Source organism: Balaenoptera musculus, chromosome 2 (assembly GCF_009873245.2).
Source record: "Balaenoptera musculus isolate JJ_BM4_2016_0621 chromosome 2, mBalMus1.pri.v3, whole genome shotgun sequence".
Lineage (NCBI taxonomy): Eukaryota > Metazoa > Chordata > Mammalia > Artiodactyla > Balaenopteridae > Balaenoptera > Balaenoptera musculus.
The window spans coordinates 166,423,327-166,451,286 of record NC_045786.1 but is presented as its reverse complement, the minus strand read 5'-3'; the positions used below and the strand labels follow the sequence as shown (position 1 = coordinate 166,451,286).

At 39.2% G+C, this 27,960-nt stretch overlaps 1 protein-coding gene across 4 annotated transcripts in view; it reads left to right on the top strand.

The window, feature by feature from the left end:
- Positions 1-27,062, top strand: part of DICER1 (dicer 1, ribonuclease III) — a 67,158-nt gene extending 40,096 nt beyond the window's left edge. For all 4 annotated transcript variants that reach the window (XM_036841418.1, XM_036841419.1, XM_036841420.1 and 1 more), the window contains 16 exons: positions 1,323-1,455; positions 2,437-2,512; positions 3,524-3,663; positions 5,375-5,554; positions 5,782-5,995; positions 6,197-6,350; positions 7,337-7,519; positions 7,798-7,903; positions 8,341-8,516; positions 9,514-10,294; positions 13,089-13,244; positions 16,262-17,156; positions 19,115-19,383; positions 21,850-22,012; positions 22,104-22,179; positions 22,535-27,062. In XM_036841418.1, coding sequence (XP_036697313.1) covers positions 1,323-1,455; positions 2,437-2,512; positions 3,524-3,663; positions 5,375-5,554; positions 5,782-5,995; positions 6,197-6,350; positions 7,337-7,519; positions 7,798-7,903; positions 8,341-8,516; positions 9,514-10,294; positions 13,089-13,244; positions 16,262-17,156; positions 19,115-19,383; positions 21,850-22,012; positions 22,104-22,179; positions 22,535-22,700 — 3,868 coding nt within the window. In that variant the 3' untranslated portion in view covers positions 22,701-27,062. The remainder of the gene's footprint in view (positions 1-1,322; positions 1,456-2,436; positions 2,513-3,523; positions 3,664-5,374; positions 5,555-5,781; positions 5,996-6,196; positions 6,351-7,336; positions 7,520-7,797; positions 7,904-8,340; positions 8,517-9,513; positions 10,295-13,088; positions 13,245-16,261; positions 17,157-19,114; positions 19,384-21,849; positions 22,013-22,103; positions 22,180-22,534) is intronic.
- The last annotated feature ends 898 nt before the right edge of the window (positions 27,063-27,960 follow it).

The following is a 27,960-nucleotide window of genomic DNA, read 5'->3' as shown; positions in this document are numbered from 1 at the left end:
TCCTGTTTTATTCAGTCATTTATAGTCTTTTACTATCATTTATTTTGTTGTTAAAATTGTGTAAAATTTGGCTGGTGGGGGCCCCTTCATTCTAGCTTCTATGTCTTTTTAACATGTCACCATTATTCTTTGACCATTTCTGTATTTTATGGCAACTAAGATGTTCTAGACTCATAATTTCCCTGCCCCAGCCTAGATATTGGCTGTTTCTCCAAAAGGTCCTGGTTCCTTTTAGTGGAGAATGAGTTGTGTTTAGAAACCAAGATCTGCACACTAGGTGTGTTCATTGCCTCTGGAGTATTACTGCTACCAGGCTGTTTAGTAGATGGAGCTAGAAAATGTTTATACCTATTCACATACACGTTTATATTTATATAAACATTTATATAAATACACGTTTGTAGTTATTTCTGTATCTGACTACGTGTCTGTTGTTAACTCCATTTTTTAGTAGGACACCAGAGGGTTTATTCCAGCTTCCCTTTTTTCCATCTTTGTTCCTGGCTTTTTTAATAGTGAGGAATCTAATTCCCATTGTCCTCAAAATAGTTACTTGACTGTTCAGTCTCCCTGTATGTGGCAGTCTGCAGGGCTGCCACCATGTTTAGGTGCCCTCATTGCACAGGCCCTGACCTTGCAGGGTTGCTGCCCATTCCACTGCCCTCCTTGCATGCGTCCTGGCCCCCGCTGGGTTGGCTTCCTGTCCCAGCGCCCTCCTGACTTGGGCCCCGGCTCCCTCGAGGCTGGCCTCTTGCCCTGCTTGCAGTGCTCTCCTTGTGCTGCTGCTGGGTGGTCGTCTTGTTCTGCTGCCCTCCTTTGTGTGAACACTGGGCCCGCTTCTGATGCCTTCCTTGCATAGACCCCAGTAGTTGTTGGCAAATGTAAGATCATTAAGGAACAAACACTGGCAATTTATTCCCTTAACGGATTCTGAACAATACTTTCTGCACAGTCCAGTCATAGCACTAGACGTATATGGCTATTTATATTCAAATTTCAATTTTAATGAAAATTAAATAAAGTAAAAGATTTAGTTCCTTAGCTGCCCTTGCCACATTGCACGTGCTCAGTGGCCTCCCTGTCAGACAGCACAGATACAGAAAGAACATCATTGCAGAACGTTCCATTAGGTATGTAAATGTACTGTTCCATCTTATTGAAAGTTTGAAGCAGTGAGGCTCAGACTCCACATATAAATACCAATCCAGTAGAGGGGAAGAGGGGCATAAAAAAATCAAACTTTAGAATGTGAATATCAGTAAAAATTCTTTCCTCTGTTTCTCAGTTGTAGACTCAGCATCAGAATTTCTTTTTCTTCACAGATACTGTGCTAGATTACCAAGTGATCCGTTTACTCACCTGGCTCCTAAATGTAGAACCCGAGAGTTGCCTGATGGTACATTTTATTCAACTCTTTATCTGCCAATTAACTCACCTCTTCGAGCCTCCATTGTTGTAAGTTTAGAAAAAGAAATGATTGTGCCTTAAAATATGTCATTAATGGATTTGTTTTCAGCTTCTCTAAGGCTATGCAAGTTACAGGTAAATTTGGCTTTAAATCTACTTTAAAAAGTAAATTTGTAAATCTCTTTTGTAGTCAACTATATGTTCAAATCTTCAATAGACTGTATAATTCGTAGACTCCCAGAATTAGATTAGATGAGTCATCTCTGAAGTTTCCTGTAAGATCTTACTACTGTGAACATTTCTGGCAGAATCATTCAGCTGTGGCTTAGATACTTACAGTGACACAGAATTCATTAAATGCAGTTGGGTTGCTCTAGTTATTTCGTTGTTGACTTGAAAATCGGCCTTTGTGTAACTGCTACCCTTAGTCTCAATACGGATATATGAAATTCTTACTAAAATTTAACTTCATCAAAATTGTAAAATCTTAGTTATAAGTATGTAGGTTTTACTGGGCAGGCTTTTTTTTTTTTTAATTATTTATTTTTGGCTGCGTTGGGTCTTCGTTGCTGCGCACGGGCTTTCTCTAGTTGCGGCAAGCGGGGGCTTCTCTTGTTGCAGGGCACGGACTCTAGGCGCATGGGCTTCAGTAGTTGTGGCACGCAGGCTCAGAAGTTGTGGCTCGCAGGCTGTAGAGCACAGGCTCAATAGTTGTGGCGCATGGGCTTAGTTGCTCCGTGGCATGTGGGATCTTCCTGGCCCAGGGCTCGAACCCGTGGCCCCTGCATTGGCAGGCGGATTCTTAACCACTGCGCCACTGGGAAGCCCTGGGCTGGATTTTTAAAGATGGCTCTTCAAATATGGAGATTAGGATTTTTTAAAACTTGCTGACGTTTTTCAAAATGAAACTTTGTTCTGGTAAATTTCAACTTTAAAGATTTGGCGGTAGAGGTTTCATATATGTTTTACGCACTAATGATAATACAGCTTCATGCATATATAATGGGCACATTTTTTTGTTACTTTCAGGGTCCCCCAATGAGCTGTATACGATTGGCTGAAAGAGTCGTAGCTCTCATTTGCTGTGAAAAACTGCACAAAATTGGTAAGAGTGTTTGAAGGGCACATGTAAATAAAAATAAAGTTAAAAACACTGTGAAACAAAAGCACATCAAGGGCTTTATAGGTGCCTAAGGATTTTGCGGGCTGTGAACTTGTTGCTCTTGGTGTGCTTTGGTGAAGATAGATGTAAGTATGATGTAACTGAAGATCTTGTGTAAGATGGAGGAGCTCTGTTTCCCACAGCTTAACAGCTACAATTTATTTGCTCCCATTTCCTGACCTCTTTTAAATATATAAATACATAAAGGTCTTCTAGTAACTGTTGAATCATGAACATTTGTGTTTTGTGTTTTAATGTATTGGTCTCTCAAATTAGTCTATGTTAGTGTACAAATTAAAACGTTTTTTTTAACGGGAAGACTTGTTTTCCAGTGGCGTTTGTAAAGGGATGACATGTGCTATTTTCCTGTTCATGTTTTTATTTTTTAATCTTAGAACAGAATTTATAATCCTGATCATATTGAATATACAAATGTCAAAATAGACTTGGCTTTAAGTATCACATCTGATTACTTTTGTATTTTTTTGAACATTTTTAAATTATTTATGTATTTATTTATGTATTTATGTATTTATTTATTTATTTATTTCTGGCTGTGTTGGGTCTTCGTTTCTGTGCAAGGGCTTTCTCTAGTTGCGGCAAGTGGGGGCCACTCTTCATCGCGGTGCACGGACCTCTCATTATCGCGGCCTCTCTTGTTGTGGAGCACAGGCTCCAGACGCGACGGCTCAGTAATTGTGGCTCACGGGCCTAGTTGCTCCGCGGCATGTGGGATCTTCCCAGACCAGGGCTCGAACCCCTGTCCCCTGCATTGGCAGGCAGACTCTCAACCACTGCGCCACCAGGGAAGCCCTTGTATTTTTAAAAGCACAGGTGCTTTAGTTTTCATGACTTTTCCAGTTGCTTCCTAACACAGTGCTGTTCTGGATTATTCACTGATGAGTTAGAGAGGCAAAATGAGGATTGTTTGTTAATTCTCTTTAAATTTCTTAGGCGAACTGGATGACCATTTGATGCCAGTTGGGAAAGAGACTGTTAAATACGAAGAAGAGCTTGATTTACATGATGAAGAAGAGACAAGTGTTCCAGGAAGACCAGGCTCCACAAAACGAAGACAGTGCTACCCAAAAGCAGTTAGTATTGGTTAGAACCGAGTAAAAATCTAGCCTTTCTGACTTTATTTCTTGCTATATCAAGTCCAGATTCCTTTGCTTGGCTTCCCAAAACCCTTGTAATTTAGCCCACTCTGTGGATCTCAGCTCGTTTCCCTCCCTTGTTCACAGCTTCTCTCAGATCAGCCCCTTCGCTGTGATGTGTACACTGTGTACTCTTTCTCATTTCAGACATTGCTTTTGCTTTTCTTCTCAAAAGGATTCCTGGACTCATCTATCAGATTCTATCCAGAGTGCGTTAATTTCATTTAAAGAGACGTTCTTTGTTTCATTCACTTTAGTGTCAAGGTTCTTGCTTTACCTTATGTTTGGAGCTAAAACATAGAGGGTGTGTATGATAAAACAGGCAAGTGCCCATCCAGATGAGGTGCACACCAGCAGGTGCAAGCACAGTTACTTGTCGGGAGTTAGGATGTGGCTTGACTGGAGTTAAAATTAGTTTTTTCAACATATTGTGTCTAGCGGGATCTGTGGCGTAGTTCTAGCTGTAACCATGCTGGGCTGAAGTACTTACTTAAAAACTATTTGTCAATATTTTTACCTTATAAAAACCCCAAACAGAAGCAAAAATTTGCTGTGTACTTTCATCTTGGCCTAAATGTATGATTTTTTTGTTTTATTTTTGCAGTTTTATTGCGTTTTTACTTTTTTAAAAAGTTTGCACCCAGCTAAGCGTTTTCAAGATTCAAAATCATGTCAGTTTTTCAAAAATCATGAATTAAGTTATCCGATTTTCTGAAATGCTTATTTCCTCATATCCAGTTTTCCTGCTCTAACATTTATCCTAGAGATTACTGGACGAGTTTCATATGACAAATGTTATCACTAATAAGTGTTTTGAGAAGCATAGTACTGCTTTGTATCCTGTTTAATTAATAGGTGCATTCTGTATTATCTGATATTCTATTAACTATAACTATCCCATAGCCAGCATTTCTGTACCTTTTAACTGTGGCCATAATTATTTATGTTATTGAGCCTCAGAAACTGCAAGACTATTGGGTGAGGTTGTATGAATATTGAAAGTTTAGAAGCAATCTTAGTTTAAGTCATGGTTTACAACTTCAATGAGATGGCCATTAAAAATGATACTGATTTGTATTGACCCTGAAAGATGTTCTCATTGTAGTAACTGGAGATAAAAATCTGGTTATGATACAGTCTTTGTTTTGTGGTTCCATTTGTAATGAAAAATACATATGTGTATATGTTTATATACATTTATTCTGGAATGTATACATTTATTCCAGAAAAAATCTGGAAGATGATACAGTATATCACGGTGTTAATAAAGGTTATCTTTGAGTTTCAGGATTACATGGGATTTAAAAAATTTGGCTACCTTTATTTTCTGGTATTCTACAAGCTAGTAAAGACTAAGAAACCCAAGAAAGAAAAGAGTTTGTTCTCTAGTCAAAAGAAACAGATCAAATGCACAGTATTGTGTTGAAAGGCCCTACAGTGTTTGATGGTTTTATATACTTTTGCAGATCCAGAAGTGCCGACTTTCCAGTGAGGTTAAGAAATTAGGAGGTCTCCTGCCTTGGATATTTTCTCAGTTTTCTCTCATCAGCTTTTAGTAAAGCCAGGAATAAATTTGTTTTCTTGCCAACATCTGGAAAAGAGGTTAATACACTTGAACTTGATGCTTAATTTTTCTTTCTAATCCCAGATTCCAGAATGTTTGAGGGATAGCTACCCCAAGCCCGATCAGCCTTGTTACCTGTATGTGATAGGAATGGTTCTAACGACACCTTTACCTGATGAACTCAACTTTAGAAGGCGGAAGCTTTATCCCCCTGAGGATACCACAAGATGCTTTGGAATACTGACAGCCAAACCCATACCTCAGGTAGACATTTCATAATGACTGTTTATGTTGAACTGTCTTGTTCTTTTTTAAAAAAGGAAAAGCTACTTTAACTATCTTTTGTTACCACAGAATGTTTAATATTTTAAAATTAAGGTATCTCTTCTGTTCCCCTGATACAAAGCACCATTCCTTTTCTGAAGTTAAATGTTTGTAATGGACTGAAACATTTGCTAACCTTGGAGGTGCATTATTTTTCTTTTGTTAAGATTCCACACTTTCCTGTGTACACACGCTCTGGAGAGGTTACCATATCTATTGAGTTGAAGAAGTCTGGTTTCACGTTATCTCTACAAATGCTTGAGTTGATTACAAGACTTCACCAGTATATATTCTCACATATTCTTCGGCTTGAAAAACCTGCACTAGAATTTAAACCCACAGACGCTGACTCAGCATACTGTGTTCTACCTCTTAATGTTGGTAAGGACCCAGACTCTAAAAGTGTTTCTGTATACTAGCTAAAAAATGAAACTGTTGCTTAACAATGAGCTTATTGTATATACTACAGAAATATCTTTGATAACTCTGAATTAGACACATATAATGAATATACAGCTTGAGTAAAGATCTTACCTGTATTGTTGTATTTTAACAAGCTAAAGGGTCTTTTTCTTCCCTAAGTTAATGACTCCAGCACTTTGGACATTGACTTTAAATTCATGGAAGATATCGAGAAATCTGAAGCTCGCATAGGCATTCCCAGTACAAAGTATTCAAAAGAAACTCCCTTTGTTTTTAAATTAGAAGATTACCAAGATGCAGTTATCATTCCAAGGTAAGATTTTAAGTGGAAGGCTAAGTGGTGGTGATACTTCGTTTCAGAAGATTCCCTTGTTCATATGGGGAACGTAAGTGACCTGTGACTTTGGCAGTGATGTTACTAATAGAAAATATAGGTATCTCTTCATGGTGGACCTGTTCTCGCCAGTTTACTTACTTAAAAAACAAAACCTAAAACACTGTTGATGAAGGGATTTTACTTTGTGAAGGTCAGATCATCTGAATGATGTTGATAGGCTTTCTTCTTAAAACCTCCATCCTTTTAATCCCCAAAGTCTTAAAGAATTTGGGTGTAAATAATAGTTTATTAGAATTGTTAAAAGGCATAGTGTTATTAAGTGCAGTGAAAACAGTAAATTACTATGCTTTGTTTCTTATTTTGTAAAAATTTAGGGGATGGAGTTTTTGAGCGATAAAATTAAACATTGCACTTTTTAAAGAATTAAAGTACTGGCTGCAATTCAGTCTTTGGTTTTTGTTTTTGTTTTCTTTTTTCTTTGTGTACTTCAAAGCCATATTTTAAATGTTAGCTAACACCAATCTATCAATATCATAAATGGCACAGTAATACATTTTATGTGGCAAGTGTCTTTCATGTTTAGCGTTAGTAATATACAAAGTATTTACTTGGTTGTTTGGATATTGAAAGTTTTCTATACTATTTATACTGATGAAATTAAGAGATATTTAAAGGTGCCATTTAGCTTTCATGTGTTATCAAAGTATAGATATTTAGCACAAGGACAGTAGTAAAATAGGGGAAAATGGGGAGTCAGTTTTTACTTGATATAAATATAGTTCTTCTCGTCTTAAATCCACTTGAAATGTATTATTTAGAATTGAAGTTTCATTAATGTTACTTATTTTTAACCTTTTTGAACTCTTTAAAATCAGATAATTTGCATTTCCATATTAAAAGCAGTTGTGTTTTGAGAATAGTTGATTTAAGCCAGAAAGTCACTGATTGTTTTTCTTTTTTAGATATCGCAATTTTGATCAGCCTCATCGATTTTATGTAGCTGATGTGTACACTGATCTTACCCCCCTGAGTAAATTTCCTTCCCCTGAATATGAAACTTTTGCAGAATATTATAAAACAAAGTATAACCTTGACCTGACCAATCTCAACCAGCCGCTGCTGGATGTGGACCACACATCTTCAAGGTAAAGGAGCTCTAGAAATGACATTTTGATTTTGCTTGTGGCATTATTTCCAGAGGTCAGTAGGCAGGTGTGGAGGTTCACAGTCCGTGCAGCCCACCTGTATGTGGGCTGTGAACTCAGGAGGTCCTTTGCACACAGAGTTGCCCAGAGTGTGGCCCAGTGGTCTGCAGTTGAAATGAGCTCTTCAGGTGACTTGTAGGCACACTGAAGTTTTAGAACCACCGTGAGAGTGTACTTGTTTTTGTCTGTTTGATAAAATTATTTTGAAATTTTTATAGACTGAATCTTTTGACACCTCGCCATTTGAATCAGAAGGGGAAGGCTCTTCCTCTGAGCAGTGCTGAAAAGAGGAAAGCCAAGTGGGAAAGTCTGCAGAATAAACAGGTAGTGAGTTAATTGCTACTAGCATAACTAAATGTTTTGAAAGATAAGTTTGAATTTTATTTTATCAAGTGAATTGAGTGATTCGTGAGGTTTTTGGAAGTTGCACAGCCCTTACGTTTTGTTTGGCTTTAATTAATATGATGTACTGACTTCCATTTGAATGTCTTTTTGGTAAGTGTGAGAGGTTTGGCTTTTATACTTGATCCACCGATAGCAATTATATCATGAAATTATCCATGTAAATCCTAGGATAAATCCCATTTTCCTTAAAGGATTATTTTAAAAAATATTTTTTAGATTTTTTGCTACTGTTTATGATTTTTGTCTTTCTTCATTAGTGAAATTGGTCTTAAGTTTTATTTTTTCTTCTCTTGTGTGTTTGCTTTCTATTTGTCTATCCACAATTTATATTTATCCACATTTTTGCTTACTCAAAGATACTGGTTCCAGAACTTTGTGCTATACATCCAATTCCAGCATCACTGTGGAGAAAAGCGGTTTGTCTCCCCAGCATACTTTATCGCCTTCACTGCCTTTTGACCGCAGAGGAGCTAAGAGCGCAGACAGCCGGCGACGCTGGTGTGGGAGTGAGGTCACTGCCCGCGGATTTTAGGTACGCCTGTGCTGTGGGCCAGGAAGAGCTCGGCTCCTGAGGTCCTGCTGGCAGAGGAGTGGAATTAAGTTCACATTTTAATTGTATGTAGAATAATTTTTAAAAGATTAGAAAGAAAACGTGGATGCCTATCTAATATGTGAAATAAATGCATCGTTTGACTCATAAGTGAAAATCTATACATTGGGTCAATGAGTCTAACGTTCTTGGGAAGTTACAGCTGGAGAGGAGAGCCTGAGGTCAAAAACAGTCATTCCCCCTTCAGAGATGGCAGTTAAAGTGAAAATGAGAACAGTTGTTGCCCACTGCTGACATTTTAAGACGCTTCCTTTTTTATGAAATCAAATGTACATGAAAGAGCAGTTGCCTCTGTGTGGTTGGTCTTTGTCTTCATTATTTTCTTCTCACCTGTCAGGTCTCTGCATTCTAAAGAAATTATTGGTTTAATCACTCAAATTTATTTTGGTTATCCAGTTGGCAAGACCAAGATGGTTCAGGAAATGAGGAACTTAATAATAGCAATGATCACACCTACATTTATTGAGTACTTACTACAGCGTCAGACACTGGCTTAAATGCTGTAGCTCACGTCAGATGATTTCATTGTTAGGATCCTGTGGCGTAAGAGGTGTTAGTTCCTCTTCCAGGTGTGGAAGCTGAGGTACAGAGACGTGAAGTAAGTTGTCCCAGGTTACCCAGCTAGTTACCTGGCTGGCCTGGGGTCCCAGCCCTCGCAGTCGGTGGCTCTAGGTCCCGTAGGCTGGCCCCAGGCTTCATGAGCTAAGCCCCACACTGTGCAGAGACTCATGTCCCACTTGATGGTTACACTGTGCAGAGTTCCAGTTGTGTTGATTCCTGCCTTGGAAACTTATTTATCTTCTAAGGTAGGAATATATTTATAGGGATCTTCATTTATTTAACTTTTACTCAAATTGCTCTTGCTCTAAGCCTAGCCTTTTTGAAGGATCTGATGAAAAGTTATCAAAATGTCTTTCAGATACCCCAACTTAGACTTCGGGTGGAAAAAATCTATTGATAGCAAATCTTTCATCTCAGTTGCTAACTCCTCTCCAGCTGAAAATGAGAATTACTGTAAGCACAGCACAATTGTCGTCCCTGAAAATGCTGCACATCAAGGTGCTAATAGAACCTCCTGTCTAGAAAATCATGACCAAATGTCTGTGAACTGCAGAACGTTGTTCGAGTCACCTGGTAAGCTCCAAATTGAAGTTTCAGCAGATCTTACAGCAATTAATGGTCTTTCTTACAATAAAAATCTTGCCAATGGCAGTTACGATTTAGCTAACAGAGACTTTTGCCAAGGAAACCATCTGAATTACTACAAGCAGGAAATACCTGTACAACCAACTACCTCATATCCCATTCAGAATTTATACAATTATGAGAACCAGCCCAAGCCCAGCGATGAATGTACTCTACTGAGTAATAAATACCTTGATGGAAATGCTAACAAATCTACCTCAGATGGAAGTCCCGCGACGGCCGCCGTGCCTGGTACTACGGAGACTGGTACGGCGCTCACGGACAGGACGGCTTCTGAGCAGAGCCCTTCTCCCGGGTACTCCTCGAGAACGCTTGGCCCAAACCCTGGACTTATTCTTCAGGCTTTGACCCTTTCAAATGCTAGTGATGGATTTAACCTGGAGCGGCTCGAAATGCTTGGCGACTCCTTTCTAAAGCATGCCATCACCACCTATCTCTTTTGCACTTATCCCGATGCTCACGAGGGCCGCCTTTCCTATATGAGAAGCAAAAAGGTAAGAAAGCGTCCTTTGATTTTGAGCAGTTATATTATTCAGCGTGCATAAAAGTGGTTTCAAGCATCGGATAAATTTCAGAGGCGGAGGAAAGTGTTGCCGCAGGGATTGCCACACCCGACAGGGCAGCTGGAGCCTCCTGTGTACCCGCGTGGGAGTGACAGTAAATGTAGTGTGAAAGTAAGATTGAGGGAAGAAAGGTAACGAAGATAAATATTTAAATGATGATAAAAGAGGCGTCACAAGGCGCCATGCACCTGCTTGACAGGTAACACACAAAACTGCTAAGCGCTCAGAAGGAAGGAATATCACTTGTGATCAGGGGAGGCATGAACAGAAGAGGTGCGTTTGTAGTGTGTAAACAGGGAACATATGGCAGAGCATGTCAGGACTCGGTGAATAAACTGTGGAAAGATCCGAGAAAAGACTTAAGGAGGCGGGTGGGCTGAAGCTGTATTATGGAGGATCTCCAGTGCCAGGCTAAAGAGTCGGCACTGTTTTGAACGAGGTGCATGTTGAGGGTACTTCTTGTGTAAGGGACTATTAATATTAATAAAGCGGTAGTTTTAAACGGTCAGGCTGGAAGCAGAATGCGGCATGAGTTGAAAAGCAAAACCAAACCAAGCTGAGTGATCATTTGGGCCTTTGAAGAAGTCTAAGCTTAAGCAGAAAATGAGACAGACGTAGAGTCTGGCAGCAAGGAGAGCACTGAGGGGAGTGAGATTCAGAGGCAATAAGCATTTTAGCCGACGCTTACGAGTGCTTACTCTAGCCAGACACTACCCTTGTCACCTTACATATATTAATTACCTAATTTAATTCTGTATACTTCTCTATTTATTTTATTTTTTTTTTGTAATTGTGTATACTTTAATCATCCCCATTTTATAGCTGAGGATACTGAGGCAGGAGAGATTACCCGGTTCAGGTTAACATGGCAAGTACGTGGCACGGCCTAGACAGTCTGGCTTTAGAGACCTCACTCTTGACCATTACACTGACCTCCCTCTGAAGTTCTCTGTGACACTAGGCACTGCACTGAGTGTTCTACACACCTGCTCTCTCCAGTCTTCTCTACGTGCCCCTCAGCGGTAGATGACATGTCCCCATTTTGCAGTTGAGAAAACTCTTGCCTAGGGAGTTTCATTGGCTCGTGCAGGTCATCCAGCTGGTCTGGGATGGTCAGGAGCGTGGCTGAGGCCGGAGCGCATAGCCTTGCCCACTCTTCTCTGCTGCCTCCTGGTAGAGAGGGTGATGCAGTACTAACGGCCATAGCAGCTGGGGCGATGACGGGGCTGGTGCTGAGGAAGACAGAAGTATAGGAGTGAGAGTTGGGGTTAGCGTTTTTAGACCTCATGGACTAGGAAGTGGAATGTTCAGGTAATCAAGAATTTAGGACTTAGATGCAGTCTGGGCAAACAGTCTTTGTAAGAGTGATAATTGAGAACGAATGAGATTTCCCAGGGGTGGTTGCAGGAAGAAAGTATCAGAGGCTGAGAATGAGTATAAAGTAACAGCATACTCTTAGGTAAGAAAGAAATTATTTTTCCTTTTGAAAGTTCATCCATTGTCTGCTCAGAAAGCTCTGACTCCTTACGTGCTGCAGAAATCGCTGTCACTCCCGCAGCACGGTGGTGAAGGCCCTTTCAGGGTGCCCCCCGCCCCCAAGTGTCCCGGCGGGGCTGGTGCCCCTGGCCGTCCTTCCCGGGACCCGCGCACACACCTGCTGTTGCCCCTTCCCCGCTGCTCGCCCCGTTTCTGCGGGCTGAGCTCGGCCTGCCCCACCCTGTGCCTCACATGGGCCCTTGCTGAGCTCTTTCTTCCTTTTCCATCCGGCGGACCATTTCTGCCGACTTCGAATGTGATTTCTATCCCTTTCACGTCCCTGTCGCACTTGACCCTCTGGTTGGCATCTGTGATGCTGTGTTCCCGTGGTGTGGAAAGGGAAGCCAGCGTGTACTTAAGCCGTGCAGGCGGCGTGCCCAGAGTGAGCGTCACGGGGGGCTCCCGGCCCAGCCTGCGGGCTCCAGGGACCGCTCCTCTGTCTCGCTGCCCAGCAGCGCCTCTCCGACATGGGTGCTTGTTCAGGGGTATTGAGTTACGTGGAAAAAAGGCTCGTGAAGTACTTAAATAAAAAGGAACCCAGTTTTTAGAAAATGAAAATGAGATTGACCGTTCTAGACCTTGGTTTCCAAGTAAAAATGAGATAGAAATATGGATTTGAGTAAATTAAGGAGGAGATGGAGGCCTTAGGAAAAACAGACTAGAGGGTAGACAGTAAAGCTGTTTTATTGATGACAGTAAACACGGAGTTTTTCTTTATTGCCTTTTGCTCTATTTTAAAATGGTTGAACAAAATATCTTGAAATGCCATCCAAAACTAAGGAATAATATTTGAGAAAGCATTGCAGTCGAAATCATATTTATAGCTTAGGCCCTAGGAACATAAAATTATTTTAGCTCAGTTCAGTGCCAGTTTTCACTTTATAGCTAGAGTTTATGGTATTTCCTCCTTTTATTTCATTGAAAATATTGTGACATCTTGGACTTATGTGGATTTGTATTCTTTTCTATTTTGATAGTCCCAATTAACAATTTGAATTTTATATCATCAGATTATATGAGAATTTAACATTTCCTATCATGAAGAGGTAGAGAAACTATACAGTCTGAATAATTGATGACCAGTTATGGAATATGAAGAATATTTAGCTAAAAATTATGTTAATGCCTTATATGATTTTCAGCAGTGACTGTTGATGGATAAGTGTCTTATAAATTTTTTCTGCTAAAGGTCAGCAACTGTAATCTGTATCGGCTTGGAAAAAAGAAGGGGCTGCCCAGCCGCATGGTGGTGTCAATATTTGATCCCCCTGTGAATTGGCTTCCTCCTGGTTATGTAGTAAATCAAGACAAAAGTAACACAGAGAAATGGGAAAAAGATGAAATAGTAAGTTTTTGGTAACTGGATGGATTTATTTTTTGGTGAAGGGCAGAGGTTTGTTCTATTAATTTTTTGTTTCTTTTCCCTGGTGTGTTTATAATAGAGTAGAAATTCAATATATTGAATTAATTCCTTTAAACAGACATCTTTTCATTGAATTTAGAACAGTGTTGTAATTTTGATAGAGAACAATTTCTGTGATCTTCCTTTTCCAAAGGCAAAAGGGTATCTGATGCTGTGACTCAAAAAAAAAAAAAAAAAAAAAAAAGCAAAGCTCTGTAACGTTTCACTTTAATATTGCATATTACGATTTATTGTAGATCCTTAGCTCTGTTCAGTGAAATGACTTTTCAGTGACCTATGATCTCCAGTCTGTATGTGAAATAATTTCAGTAAAATCTTGCTTTTGCAGCTCAGGGCTTTCTCAGGACTATTTCTCCTCTTGTGACCTTAAAAAAAAAAAATACATAAAGGTTGTAGTTTTCTGGAAATAGTTTAAATCTTGCCAATGACTTTAAGTCTCCAAATGTTAGCTGCAGCTGCTTCATTTTGTCCTGTCTCAGAGGCCACCAGAGGGCACCTTGGAGGGCCTTGCGAGCCGGAGAGCTGTGGAAGCAGTCTGTCCAGTGTGGTTGGCTGGGAGGCCATCTCGCAGGCAGTTTCATTTTTCAGATGTTTATTTTGCATTAATGATAAACTGGCTTGTTGTTACTTCATTTCCAGGTAGCATGCTCTGTGACTCTATTTTGATTTTTACTTATTCATTGAGTATATTTTTAACTCATGCAGTATTCGACTTAACTACAGAAATTGAACTTATCTGGAAAATCATTAGAATATTTGAATGCAAGTTGGGTTAGAAAAATTATTTATGTTACTAATTTAGAAGTAGATAGAACCTTAGAGGAAGATGTGTAAGATTTTGAGAACTTTAGAGAAAATACTGCATTTCTATGAAAAACATTCCAGTAACACATATCCTGCCTTATAAGTCCTGTTTCATAATATCATTGTTGCTTTAAAAAAAAAATCTAGCATAAAGGTGATGTTAGCGTGTCCTTTTAATTTAAAAAAATTTTTTAATTTTAAGATACAAAGTTCTTATTTTCCTTAACATTTCAAATGACCTGGCACTTTGGTTCTTAGAATACATTAAATACTGTTTATATTTTCATTTAATAATTTCTACTTCTTGAAATGGACCATTATATGATATTGGAAAGCATATGCTAGATCCATTCCTATTCTACCTGCCTCGCTCCTCAGCAAATAGGTTTAAGTGAAAACTTTGCATACAAACACTGAAGGTGGGAATAACTCAGGTGGAACGTGAACTTGAACTGTAAAAGGAGTTTCATGCTGGTGGTTTTGTTTTTTTGTTTGTTTGTGTTTGTTTTTCTTGGGGTTTTTTTTGTTTTTTTGTTTTTTGGAGAGGTTGAAGTGCTCTTGGAAACCATTTAGTGAGGTAGAATCCCACTATTTTGCAGATAAAAAAAACCCCGAAACCCAAAGGCATTAATGAACTTTGCCCAAAATCACACAGCTTATTTGTTGATAAAACCCAGCCCTTGCTGTGTATTTTGCCAGTGTCTGGTTATGGTAGCATCTTACTAAAGATAGATAAGGATTTTTTAAAATTAAAAATATTATTTAGTCTTTTTTTTTTTTTTTAATTGAAATCTGGCCTTTTTTTCTTAAGGACCAGATAGTCAAAAACATCTCACGTTACCTTGGGAAAATGTAATTTTTATTACGTAATAGTTCCTAGAGGTGTCCACCATTTTAGGTTTTTCTTTTGATTTTCTTCCTTATTCTTGAAAAAAATTTGTAAACTTTTTAATTAAAATATACAGACAGATAGTTGTAGATATATGGATGGCTTGGCTCATTCCACTTATTTCTTTTCAGACAGATGCACTGTTTGTATCTCTTTTGAGTCTGGCTTAAAATGAGAATATTTGCAGTATTTAAAAAAATGGTTGACAAAGTTTGAAAACCTTTTTATCAGAATACTCTGCAAAGTTGTCACTATCGAAATTGAACCACACCCTCATTGAAGCACTCCCTCCCGCCTTTCCCCCCCAAGTAAAGTCTTGTTTATTTATTTTTGTATTGCACAACAGAAATTTGGTATCTTTCTAGCATTGCAAAAAAGTTACATCATTACTGAATCCTGGCCCATTATTAAGGTTGTCATTCACAAATAAGCTTTTGCCAAAGAAATTGGAATTAGCAAAGATCTTCTGACAGAAATTGGATTGTTGTGTTTCATGTTAGTCTAAATTGTCTTCTGTTTTTGTCAGTTATGCTATAATCTGTTCCCCTGATTACTCTAGCTCACCGGAAGGGAAAAGCATAATTTCTCAAATTCATAGCTTAGTTCATAGTGATCACTTTTAGTTTCCAAGCAAAGTAGTTTAGTTTTACATTGTAGCGAATGAGCTTTGAAGTGGAAATGGGGACCAAAACTTTATTATGAAACCCCACTGTCCATTTTTAATGTTATAAAGAAAATAATTTTATCTGTTTACATATTATTCTCTTATTTAATTGCAAAGATAGTGCTTTTTCTACATCTGGAATTTAATTTTATTAATTTGAAAACCTTTTAAAAAACATTTTAGAACTTTGTCAGCCAACTTGAAGCTCTCTGTGATCAGCATATGAGAGCTTTCCTTGTGTCTCCTGCTACAGTTAGAATTCTTAGCTGAAGTTTTGCCTTGTGGAGGTTAATTTTAAACTTTATATCCATGTATAAAATCCTTGACTTAAAGCTTCATACTGGATAAAGGTCATTTTATAACTTAGAAAATGAACATTCAGAGAACGTGTTTTACTTTGTTTATATGATTAAATAACTTATTTTATGTTAATTGAAAACAAATGGCCATGATTTGAAAGTTGCCTTTTAGTATTTGTGGTTGTCATTTGAAATTATCCATAACCCTTGCTTTTATTGAGTCTCAAGCCCTTTTAAAAACAGCAGCTATGTCTCCCCTCCTTCCCCATTTTCCCTCTTTCAGACAAAAGACTGCATGTTGGCTAATGGCAAACTGGACGCGGACTTGGAGGAGGAGGAGGAGGAGGAGGAGGAGGAGGACCTGATGTGGAGGGCTCCAAAGGAGGACGCGGATGACGAAGATGACTTCCTGGAGTATGATCAGGAGCACATCCAGTTCATAGACAACATGCTGATGGGGTCAGGAGCCTTTGTAAAGAAGATCTCGCTTTCTGCTTTCTCAGCCACTGATTCTGCCTATGAATGGAAAATGCCCAAAAAGTCCTCCTTAGGTAGTATACCATTTTCATCAGATTTTGAGGATTTTGACTATAGCTCTTGGGATGCAATGTGCTATCTGGATCCTAGCAAAGCTGTTGAAGAGGATGACTTTGTGGTGGGGTTCTGGAATCCATCAGAAGAAAACTGTGGTGTTGACACAGGGAAACAGTCCATTTCTTACGACCTGCACACCGAGCAGTGCATTGCTGACAAAAGCATAGCCGACTGTGTGGAAGCCCTGCTGGGCTGCTATTTAACCAGCTGTGGCGAGAGGGCTGCTCAGCTTTTCCTCTGTTCGCTGGGGCTGAAGGTGCTCCCGGTAATTAAGAGGACTGATCGGGAAAAGCCCATGTGCCCGACCAGGGAGAATTTCACCAGCCAACAAAAGAACCTTTCAGGGAGCCGCGCTGCCGCCTCTGGAGCTGGCTCCTGCTCCTCTGTGTTGAAAGACTTGGAGTATGGCTGTTTGGAGATCCCACCGAGATGTATGTTTGATCACCCAGATGCAGATAGGACACTGAGTCACCTTATCTCGGGTTTTGAAAATTTCGAAAAGAAAATCAACTACAGATTCAAGAATAAGGCTTACCTACTACAGGCTTTTACACACGCCTCCTACCACTACAACACTATCACTGGTAAGGAGCCCCAGACCGAAGCTCACTGCTCTGAAAATGAGACCTTGTGTTAATTGGATTGTTCTGTAGAATGAGGTAAAAAGAATAATCTATGCATGTACAGCCTTAGAGCTTAGTACGTACGCATGGTGCGGGGAGGAAGCACAAAAAAGTGAAAGAAGCCTTTCTTTTTGGGAGCAGGCACTGTTCCTTAACTTTGACAGTTGGGAGCAGAGCTATCTTCGCTACTCGTGTCTCTGGCATTTTACATGCAGCACAATGAGGCAGATTCGGGCCTTAGTATTTTGCTGTGTTTTTGCCATTTTTTGCTACCCCCTTGTCCTTCTGATACCCGGTCACTGCTGCTTTTGGTTCTTGAATAATTTATTCGTATATTCTGGATGTCTTTCCACATCTTTTTATTGTTCTTCCTGAACAAAAAGGCCCCTCCCTTTAAGGTCTTTTAAAATCTAAAGATGAACCGATTAAAAGAAACTCTTTCACAGGAAGGTTTCATCGCTCTGACTCTGCTGTCACCTCCTGCTTTGCGCCGTGCTCCGTGTTTTTTCCCTCCTTTATTTAATAGGCTCCCAATCCATTCGATTAGAAGGGAGAATAGGCGCCTAAAACCAAAATCGGCTTCAGGTTTCGAAACAGCTAAAGTCTGTATTTTTTTTCTGTGTCAGAGTAATAAGCGCTTGAATTCAGAAAACCAAAGCCGAGTATAAAGTTTGTATAAGAAAAACAGTGTAGGTTAAGATGATCAGAAAAATGTAAAACCAGAAGTGAAAAACTATCTGACTCTGGACTAGAAAGACTGGTGAAACTAAAACCTGTTTTTCTTTGTGGAGAAGAAACGAGGCCTCCTTTTCTACCACGCTCTGCTGGCAGGGGCCCTGGGTTCTAGTCTGCCTCGGCCCCTGCTTCTGAGCTCATCGGCTGTGCGGGGGCAGCTCACTATCTCTGTTCCTGCCTCAGTTTCCACAGTTGAACGGCTTCTTTTTTAAATTTTTATTGCTTTACGATGCTGTATTACTTTCTACTGTACAGCAAAATGAATCAGCTATACATACACACACACATATATATATATATATGTATGTATCTCCCCTCTTTTTTGGATTTCCTTCCCATTTAGGTCACCACAGTGCATTAAGTAGAGTTCCCTGTGCTATGCAGTGTGTTCTCACTAGTTATCTATATTTATAGCAGTATCAATAGTGTATATGTGTCAGTCCCAATCTCCCAGTTCATCCCACCTGAACAGCTTCTTTTTAATCACTGTGAGAAGATAGAGGTGTTGATCAGCATCGATAACTTCTCACATTTTGACATCGATCATTTTTGCTAAAGGTCTTTGCTCGCCTCCATGACTCTCCTTTCTCAGCCTCTTGGTTTGTGTCAAATTCAACATTTTTCATTCAAGTTGAGAAGAAAACTGTCTTGTACTAGCTGTCATCTCGTGTAGCAAATGTAACCCAGGAGTGGCGAGGCATGGCATCACTCCCACACTTTCCAGAGTGTGAGTGGACAAGTGTGCAGGGGTGACAGCAGAGCGTGGGGAAGGGCTGTGTGCAGGGTCTGGCGTTTGTTGCTAGGTGACGATGTGTGATGGAGCCTTTAGAATGGTGCCCCAGCACCTGCCTGGCCAGCACAGTGCCAAAGGAAGAGGGTTCAGTGATGATGTCACTTGGGAAATGCTTTTTTCTTAACGAGCATTAGTCTTTTGGCCACTTAAAGATTTTATGACCCCAATTTCTATGTAAGAAATATGCTTAATTTGTCATTAGAATTTAATTTCCAGAGGCTTCCATATGATGTCAAATAATTTTGTCACTGAAGAATATATATGAAAGTGAATCCCAATAAAAGTCTTTTCAGTGGGTCTGGGGGAATCAGTTCTTTATCTGAGTTATTATTTGTAAATTGTGTAAATGTTTTTGCCAGAGCTCAGGGCTTCACTTTGGATCTTCCCTCAGATTGTTACCAGCGCTTAGAATTCCTGGGAGATGCAATTTTGGACTACCTCATAACCAAGCACCTTTATGAAGACCCACGGCAGCACTCCCCAGGGGTCCTGACTGACCTGCGCTCGGCTCTGGTCAACAACACCATCTTTGCATCGTTGGCTGTGAAGTATGACTACCACAAGTACTTTAAAGCAGTTTCTCCTGAGCTCTTCCACGTCATCGATGATTTTGTGCAGTTTCAGCTCGAGAAGAATGAAATGCAAGGGATGGATTCTGAGGTTAGTGCCATTTTAAGATATGTTGAATTCAGTGTTTAAAATAAGCCTTCCGACTAGGGTTCTCGACATAGCTGTCTAGAGAGCCAGCCGAAGGCCAGGGTTGTGGTCCCCAGCACGCTCTGCATTTTCCAGGGAAAACTGAACGGGTCGCAGTCTTCAGGGAGGCCTTTTCAACTTGAGCACTCATGCTGTGGTCATTCTGGCGAGGAGACGGAGCCAAGGGGCTTTCAGCTGCCTCACCACCCCCAGTCCTTGATTCGGGCTCCCGGCATTTAGGCACGCCGGCGAGGTGCAGCCAGCCCTCCCCCTGCCCCCAGAGAAGCTTTAACCTCAGTGCAAGCTCGGCCTGGTTGGTTCTGTCTTTCTTTCTGTTTAAAATAGGTCAGAAGTATTTGCTAATATCTCAGATAAGCATCATAAATGTATATTCTGCTTCTACTTGAAATGGGAAAATCTCATTTAAAAACAAAACTTCTAAATTTTTAAGGACTGGAATTTGAGAGGTTTCTACTGTAAGTTCAGCCAAAGGTTCTTTGGTGATGGAGCTAATTCTAATGTGTTTGTGAACTATTTTGAAATTTTGTAGGAAAGGATTTTGCTGAGATCTTTCTAATCTCCTCTAATCCTTCACTAACATCCATCCACATACCTGGGTACCCAGGAGAGCACTTTCATTTCTTCTTCTCCTCATTCTGATTCCTTTGTTCTTCTTTCTGTAGATTTCTTATAAGTCATGGAATTCATTCATAACTCTGGTAGCCATTTTAATTATTCTTTCTTTAATTTGTACCTTCCCGTTTTTTAATCGCACACACCGTCGTTAGGGAGTAGTGCATTTCCTTGGCTTCCTGTGAGAGAAATGAAGAGCCTGGGTTTTGAGGTGTAGCCACAGGGCAGAAGGGTCGAGCACGTTGCACGGGATGGAGGCTGTGCTGAAGGGGAATCAGTAGGCAGTGCCCTTCCCTCCCCTTTCACCCTTGCACACTCTCCCAAGATTAGTGGTCTGAGTTGGAGCACAGCGAGCAGTGAGACCAGGAATCAGAACCGTCTCAGATATAGTCAGTGTTATTTCTAGTCTCATTCTGTAGAAATATTTAAGCTTAGAAGTTGAGGAATTAGCTAAACCTGAAGTTCTCTTTTGATGACAGTTGGACATACTGGCTTTGTTAGTTTTTGTTCATTCTTTTCCTTCCCTTTGTTTATATAAACATATGTATAGAAGTTACAAAAACTGATTGGGAATGTCATGGTCTGGCTTCTCTAACTTACTGTTTGATTTTAAGAAAGTCTCTCCACCTCTCTGGGCCCCGGTTTCCTCATTTGTAAAAGGAGAGAACTAAACTTGATAAGTTTAAAAATTCCCATCTACAACAGTAAGTATCTGATTTTTTCCAGTAGTCAGCATCTATTATATAGAACTTTGTGTGGCTAAACCATCCGTTTAGAAATTACTATCCCCCCTCCTTTTTATTTCTCTTTCACAAGAAATGTGTGTGTATTTTAGAAAATACAAATAACCGAAATGAACATTTTGTGATGTTTTATTGCTAATGTACATAGACATAAAGTTATGTACAATATAAAATGAAATTATAGCATGCATAGTGTACCATACCCTATTCTTTTCACTTAATATATTGTGGATGACTTTTCCCGATCATTAATAATTGGGATTACAGCTTTCAGTAGCTGCACGCTAGTGAGTACATGGCTATAATGTAATGTGTTTAAACAATCCTTTGCGACTGGATGGTTAAGGTATTTTTTGTTAGGGTTTGTAATAAACATGGATGCGGTAAATATACTTAAATATCCAGTTACCTCCTTAAGATGAATTCCTAGAGACGGAATTGCCACATCAAAGAATTATGAACTTTTAAAAGGCGTTCGATACATATGTGAGTTTTTATTCTGTTAATTTGAATACCTACTCTGTGTCAGGATCTCTGTCATAGTGAACATGGTTTAGTAAGTGGTTTAGTAAAAGGGGAGCTTGGAGGAAAATACCTTCCGAGTAGAATTTGCCTGTGAACAAAGTGGCAGTTTACACCCTTGCTTGCACCGCGCTGAGTATTCTGCCTGCTCCTTGCCAAGCCGCCAGGGGGCGGACCTGCTTCAGTGTGCAGTTCTGTGGTTATGAGTGAGATTTGAAAATGTTTTTCATCCATTTATTGACTATTTCCAGTTTGTGTTAGGGTTGTTTTTGTTTTTATTTGGAAGTAATCTTTTTTCCTTTGTTGAATATAGAATACTAAATAGGGAAGGGCTTTTTTTCTTTTTTTTTAAGGTAAGATGATGTTTGTGAAGAACCTATTACAGTATAATTGGCATGTCATAAATGTTTGATGTTGTTACCCTTGTTTTAAAGATATAGTAAGAGTCGTATCCAAGAAAAGAAACACATCTCTGTAGACTGCCTTTCAAAGTGGCCTTTTTGCTTACAAGTCACTTTTCTCCCTATAATAGCTTAGGAGATCTGAGGAGGATGAAGAGAAGGAAGAGGATATTGAAGTTCCAAAGGCCATGGGGGATATTTTTGAGTCGCTTGCTGGTGCCATTTACATGGATAGCGGGATGTCGCTGGAGATGGTTTGGCAGGTGTACTATCCTATGATGCGGCCGCTGATAGGTACAGTTGGCTCCCCTTCGAAAGAAGCAGAATCACAATTAAAAACAACCTCAAGGGTATTAATCACATCATTCTTTCATTTTGATTACAGAAAAATTTTCTGCAAATGTGCCCCGTTCCCCTGTGCGAGAATTGCTTGAAATGGAACCAGAAACCGCCAAATTTAGGTAAGCAAAAATACGCAGGGAAAACAATTAACTTACTGAAAAACAAGGGGGAAGAGTTCTCAAAGATGCCATAAACTAATGATTTTGAAAAATATTTACCCTGGGACGTGCTCTTATGCAGTTGCTGTTTGTAGCCTGATTGACTTCTCTTTTTGTTCTGTAAAGTAACGCTGAGTTAGAGAAGGAGCGGCAGCCCGTGCCTGTTGGTAGCACGCAGCAGTCATAACGCGTGTTTCCTTCGTGCCGTGTCAGCTTGTATCGGGGACTCGCAGCCTGAGAGTACATGCTTGGTGCTGACTGACTATAATAATAAATACTTCTGACTTCTAACTCAAGCTGTTTGGCTTTGTTACAGCCCGGCTGAGAGAACTTATGATGGCAAGGTCAGAGTCACCGTGGAAGTAGTAGGAAAGGGGAAATTCAAAGGTGTTGGCCGAAGTTACAGGATTGCCAAATCTGCAGCAGCAAGAAGAGCCCTACGAAGCCTCAAAGCTAATCAACCTCAGGTTCCCAACAGCTGAAACCCCTTTTTAAAATTAAAAAAAAAAAAAAAAAAAACAACAAAAAAAAGCAGAATTAAGGTGGAAAATATTTTAAGTTGGAAAGGATGATTTAAAACTGATAGTGAGTGGAATGAATTGAAGGCAGAATTTAAAGTTTGATAACAAGATAGGTTACAGAATAAAACATTTAACATATGTATAAAAGTTTTGGAACTAACTGTAGTTTTAGTTTTTTGCGCAAACACAATCTTGTCTTCTTTCCTCACTTCTGCTTTGTTTAAATCACAAGAGTGCTTTACTGATGACATTTAGCAAGTGTTCAAAGAAATTATTGAGAGTTTTTGTTTTGTTTTGTTTTGTTTTAGTTTAATTCTCTCAGCTTTGCTTAGTGTTCGGAGGCCAAGGAGCTTAAACCTGGAATAGCCCCCAGGGTTCTGTTGAGAGCTCTTGAAACCCGACGGTGTGTGTGGAAGTGCCAGTCCTGCATAGTTGATAAGCTGAGTAGAGCGATGCAGTTTGCGAGAGAAGTGTGCCAGTGTTGTCTTTCCTTTCCACATTATAGCGTGTAAGATGATGTTTCCTGGTCGCTGTTGCACTTAACAGTAAGGGACAGATTTTTAATTAACATTGGCTGGCATGTTGGCAAATCACATTTTAGTTTTCTCATGCCATGTTGTCTTGCATAAAAGAGGTTCTTGCCTTAAGAGTAAAACCCTCATGGATATTCTTTCATTTCTGATCTTTTTGGAACAAACTGTTTTACATTCCCTTCATTGTGTTATTATGCATTAGACCTTGAGAGAGCGTGATACTTAAAACCCACTAGTATAGTTGTAACCTAACTTATGACGGGATTATATGAGAATTTCTGTCATATGTGTACTGAAGACGTTTTCAAAACCGGAATAGGTAGTCTATGGAGTTTTTAAAATACCATCATAAAAATAGTCGTTGGCTAAATACCCAATTTTACTGAAAACCTCCTGCTAGGTAGTTCCGCTGATGGAAATTGTTTGTGGCAAATAATTTTGCCCTGTAGTCTGTTGCTCTAACAAAATAAACTTTAGACATATCACACCTAAAATATGCTGCAGATTTTATAATGGATTGGTTACTTATTTAAAGAAGCAAAACAGAGCACCTTACCCTTAGTCTTCTCACATACATTTCTTACTGTACTTTTCAGAGTGTTGCATGCATATTTCACCTACCAAAGCTGTGCTGTCAATGCCATGAAAGTTTAACGTTTGCGATAAACTGCCGTAATTTTGATACATCTGTGATTTAGGCCATTAATTTAGATAAACTAGCTCATTGTTTCCATCTTTGGAAAAGGAAGAAAAAAGGCATTTTTAGGCATTTGCCTAAGTTTCTTTAATTAGACTTGTAGGCACTCTTCATTTAAATACCTCAGTTCTTTTCTTTTGCATGCAGTTTTTCCCCTGTTTGGTGCTATGTTTATGTATTATGCTTGAAATTTTAATTTTTTTTTTTTTTTTTTTGCACTGTAACTATAATACCTCTTAATTTACCTTTTTAAAAGCTGTGGGTCAGTCTTGCACTCCCACCAACATACCAGTAGAGTTTTGCTGCAATTTGCCCCATTAATTATGCTTGAAATTCAAGAAGCTGAGCAGAGGTGTCTAAGTAATTTCCAGCACATCATTCTGAACGTGATGCCTCATGTAATGCTGCATTTATGTTTGAAATTGCAGTTGAATACTGTACTTCTTGCTTTATCTGCACCACCCACCCCCAGAGAAGCACCTCTGCGCGAGTGCACGCAGAAAACCGTCAGCTCTGCTTTCCAAGGAGACCTGAGTGAAGGGGGCATTAAGCTTCTCCAGCATGATTTGTTGTCTCCAATCTTAAACTTCAGTTGAGATCTAAATTATTAAATGCGCTTGAGAGCAAATCAGTTTGGGTGGACATGTTTTTAAAATATTTAATTCTGATTTGGAACCTTAGATTTCTATTTGGTTTTTTTAAGAAACCTCCATGTAAGATCTCCTGGCAATTTAAAACCAAGCAGTTGTTGGATTATGTAACTGTAAATGTATACAATTAACAAGTAAGGCTGGATGTGAATTTCACTTGTGAGGGTGATTTGTGATAAAGTTGTATCACAAATCTCTTGATAATTTATAAACTACCTGATGCCAGGAGCTTAGGGCCTTGCATTGTGTCTAACGCACTAATCCCAGTGTTAAGGGATTCACTGGCCTCCTGGCACCAAAATCAGATTGTTTCACAGTTACAATTCCCGTGGGGAGAAAAATGCCTCAATCTATTTTGTAACCTTAAGACGAGTATTTTTTTGTTAATACTAAAAAGTTCAGACTTGGATGAGATTAGGTCACACAGTCTCAGGGGTTCAGATTTCCTGCTACCATTCAAAATGTTTTATCAACGGCAAACTTTAGCTATTGCTTTTTAAATTTTTTTGGTTGGAGGACAATAGCTGATTTTAATTTGTGACTCACGCTTTGAAGCAATCTGTGATCCCCTGGTTACTAAGTTAAAAAATAAAAACTATGAGTTAGACATATGAAATGGTTATGAACGCTTTTGTGCTGCTGATTTTTAATGCTGTAAACTTTCCCCTAGTTTCGTTTATTGCAATGTTTCCCATCCATTAATTAAGGAAAAAAATCACTCTTGTTGCTCCACTTTACCACCTTGTCTGTCATCCTTCTGTTCCTGTGATTGCCATGTGAGACTGAGTGTGATTTGGAAACCCCCCTGGTGTGGTTGTGCGGCCAGCACATGCGGGAAGGACTGGGCAGACGCGTTTTGAAAAGCAACTGCAGAAATTCCTTACGATGATTGTGTGGAGGTTAGTTGGCATGAACCTTCATTGTAAATGTTTTTTGATTTTTTTTTATTTTTATAATACACTTTCAGCAGTCCTGACTATGCTGCGTTTTGTAATAGCTTTTTTCCCCTCTGTTCTGTTCATGTAGCACAGATAAGCATTGCACTTGGTACCATGCTTTACCTCATTTCAAGGAAAATATGCTTAACTGAGAGGAAAAAATGTGGTTTGGCCTCGCTGCTGTTTTGATTTACCGAATTTGAAAAAGATAATTATAATGCCTGCAATGTGTCATATACTTGCACAACTTAAATAGGTCATTTTTGTCTGTGGCATTTTTACTGTTTGTGAAAGTATGACGAAGATTTGTTAACTGAACTCTTAATTATGTTTTAAAGATGTTTGTTACTTTTTTTTTCTTTTCTCTTTTACATTATGTGAAGTGATTAAATTTAGAATGACCTCTAACACTCCTGTAATTATCTTTTAAAATACTAATATTTTTCCTCTCTTAATAATAGCTTGCCCTCAGAAAGATTCAAATTGCCCTGCCTAAATAGCAAGAGACTGGAGGCTACTTTGGTTCTGTTGGTTCAGTTCATAAATACAATTATTCACCCAGCAGTCGGCTCTTTTAGTCATTACCTGACATCAGCCTGTGTAACTGCAGAGTGCAGAGACTAATCGAGACCCAGACCTACCACAGTTCAGTCTTAAGGCCCAGTTGATTTAAAACTTTCTGTCTTCCTCTGTTAGGGTGTCTAATCCTTTTACACAAAATTTAAGCCACCAAACGGAGACCTTGATGTCTTCATTTCAACTGCATCTGAAGTTCTTTTAGTGCCCCGAACCAGTTTGTGTTAGCTGCGGAACTGAAACTCATGTCTTGTTTATTACCTATATGGTTATTTTAATTACATTTAAATAGGTATATTTTTTCAACCACTGATTACTTTTCAGGAACCTAATTATTTCCAAATAAATTTCTTTATTTTATATTGTACATGAGAAGTTTTTAAGATATGTTTAAGACCAAGAATATTGAAATGATTTTAAAAGTTGTTGGATTCGCCAGTAGCAATATCTAGGGAATTTGCATTGAGACTATTGTATTTTCCACTAGCAGTGAAAATGATCTTTTGAAGCTAACTTGTAAATATATTTTAATCGTTAATTGTTTTTTTTTCTCTAGTCCATTTTTATTTGGACATCACCCACAATTTAAATTTTATAGATGCACTCAGAATTCACTGCAGCAGCAGGTTACATAGCAAAAATGCAAAGGTGAACAGGAAGTGAAATTTCTGGCTTTTCTGCTGTAAATAGAGTGAAGGAGAATGACTAAAATCAAGTAAAACTAACACATATATAATTTGATTGACAAAAAAATATTTACCATCACATGCTGCAGCTGTTTTTAAGGAACATGATGTAATTCATTCATACAGTAATCATGCTGCAGAAATTTGCAGTCTGCACCTTATGGGTCACAATTACCTTTAGTCGTTTTTTTTTTTGTAATAATTGTAGCCAAGTAAATCTCCAATAAAGTTATGGTCAGTTCACTTTGTGTCCTTTTGTCTTCTTCGTTTCTTGTTTTGATTCAGGTCAAGTTTAAATAGTTGTAGCAGAAATGTCTTTAAAATGTTTTAATTCCATGGTCATCTGAAAATGCATACTTTAATATGATAAAATGTTGTTTACCAAGTTATGCTTCGCATCTACTGGTGGAGTTATCTACTAACAATTGCCTTGTTCTTTTCTGATTTAAATAATACCAGTGTGTTTGCCTGAAATTCTGCCACATTGACTGATGTTTTCCAGGTCCTGGATTATCTATGACACATTTGACACATTCCTTAAGTGAATTTGGTTATTCTGAAGTCAAGTGGACAGAATGTTCGGCTTCCAGGTTTTTAGGACACACTTCCAATATAGTATTGGTTAAGAAAGAATTCCATTATTTCAATCTTTGACCTAATCTCTTTGTAACTCAGTAAACCAAGCACTGAAAGGAATGCCTTCGCTGTAGGAACAAGATGGTGAGTATAAGTTTCTTGGAATGAGAAAAAAAATTCAGTTTTCCTCTATAAGAGTTTAAATTAATCTCTTCCTTTCCCCTCACTCTGACTTCTCTAAACGGAAGGAGGAAAAAGTATACGTATTTTAATCCTGAGGAATCTGGTTGAGTTCTACGTGCTTGCGTTTGTTGGTGTTACTGCCCAGGATTCACTGCGTGGTTCAGGCCAAGCCTGAGAGCCACAGCCCTTCCCCGCCGCCTCGCCCTCCCTTCCTGTGGCTGGAACAGGGCACACAGGCAGGTAAGGCCAGGCGGATCAGCTTGCAGGTTGTGATGTGCATGAAAAGGATCCGGACGGAAGTGAACTTTTTTCTTTTTGCGGATCCATAAGTGTATCATGTAGGTACTGGATGGAACGGTGGGTGCTGGTAGCAACCCGCTTT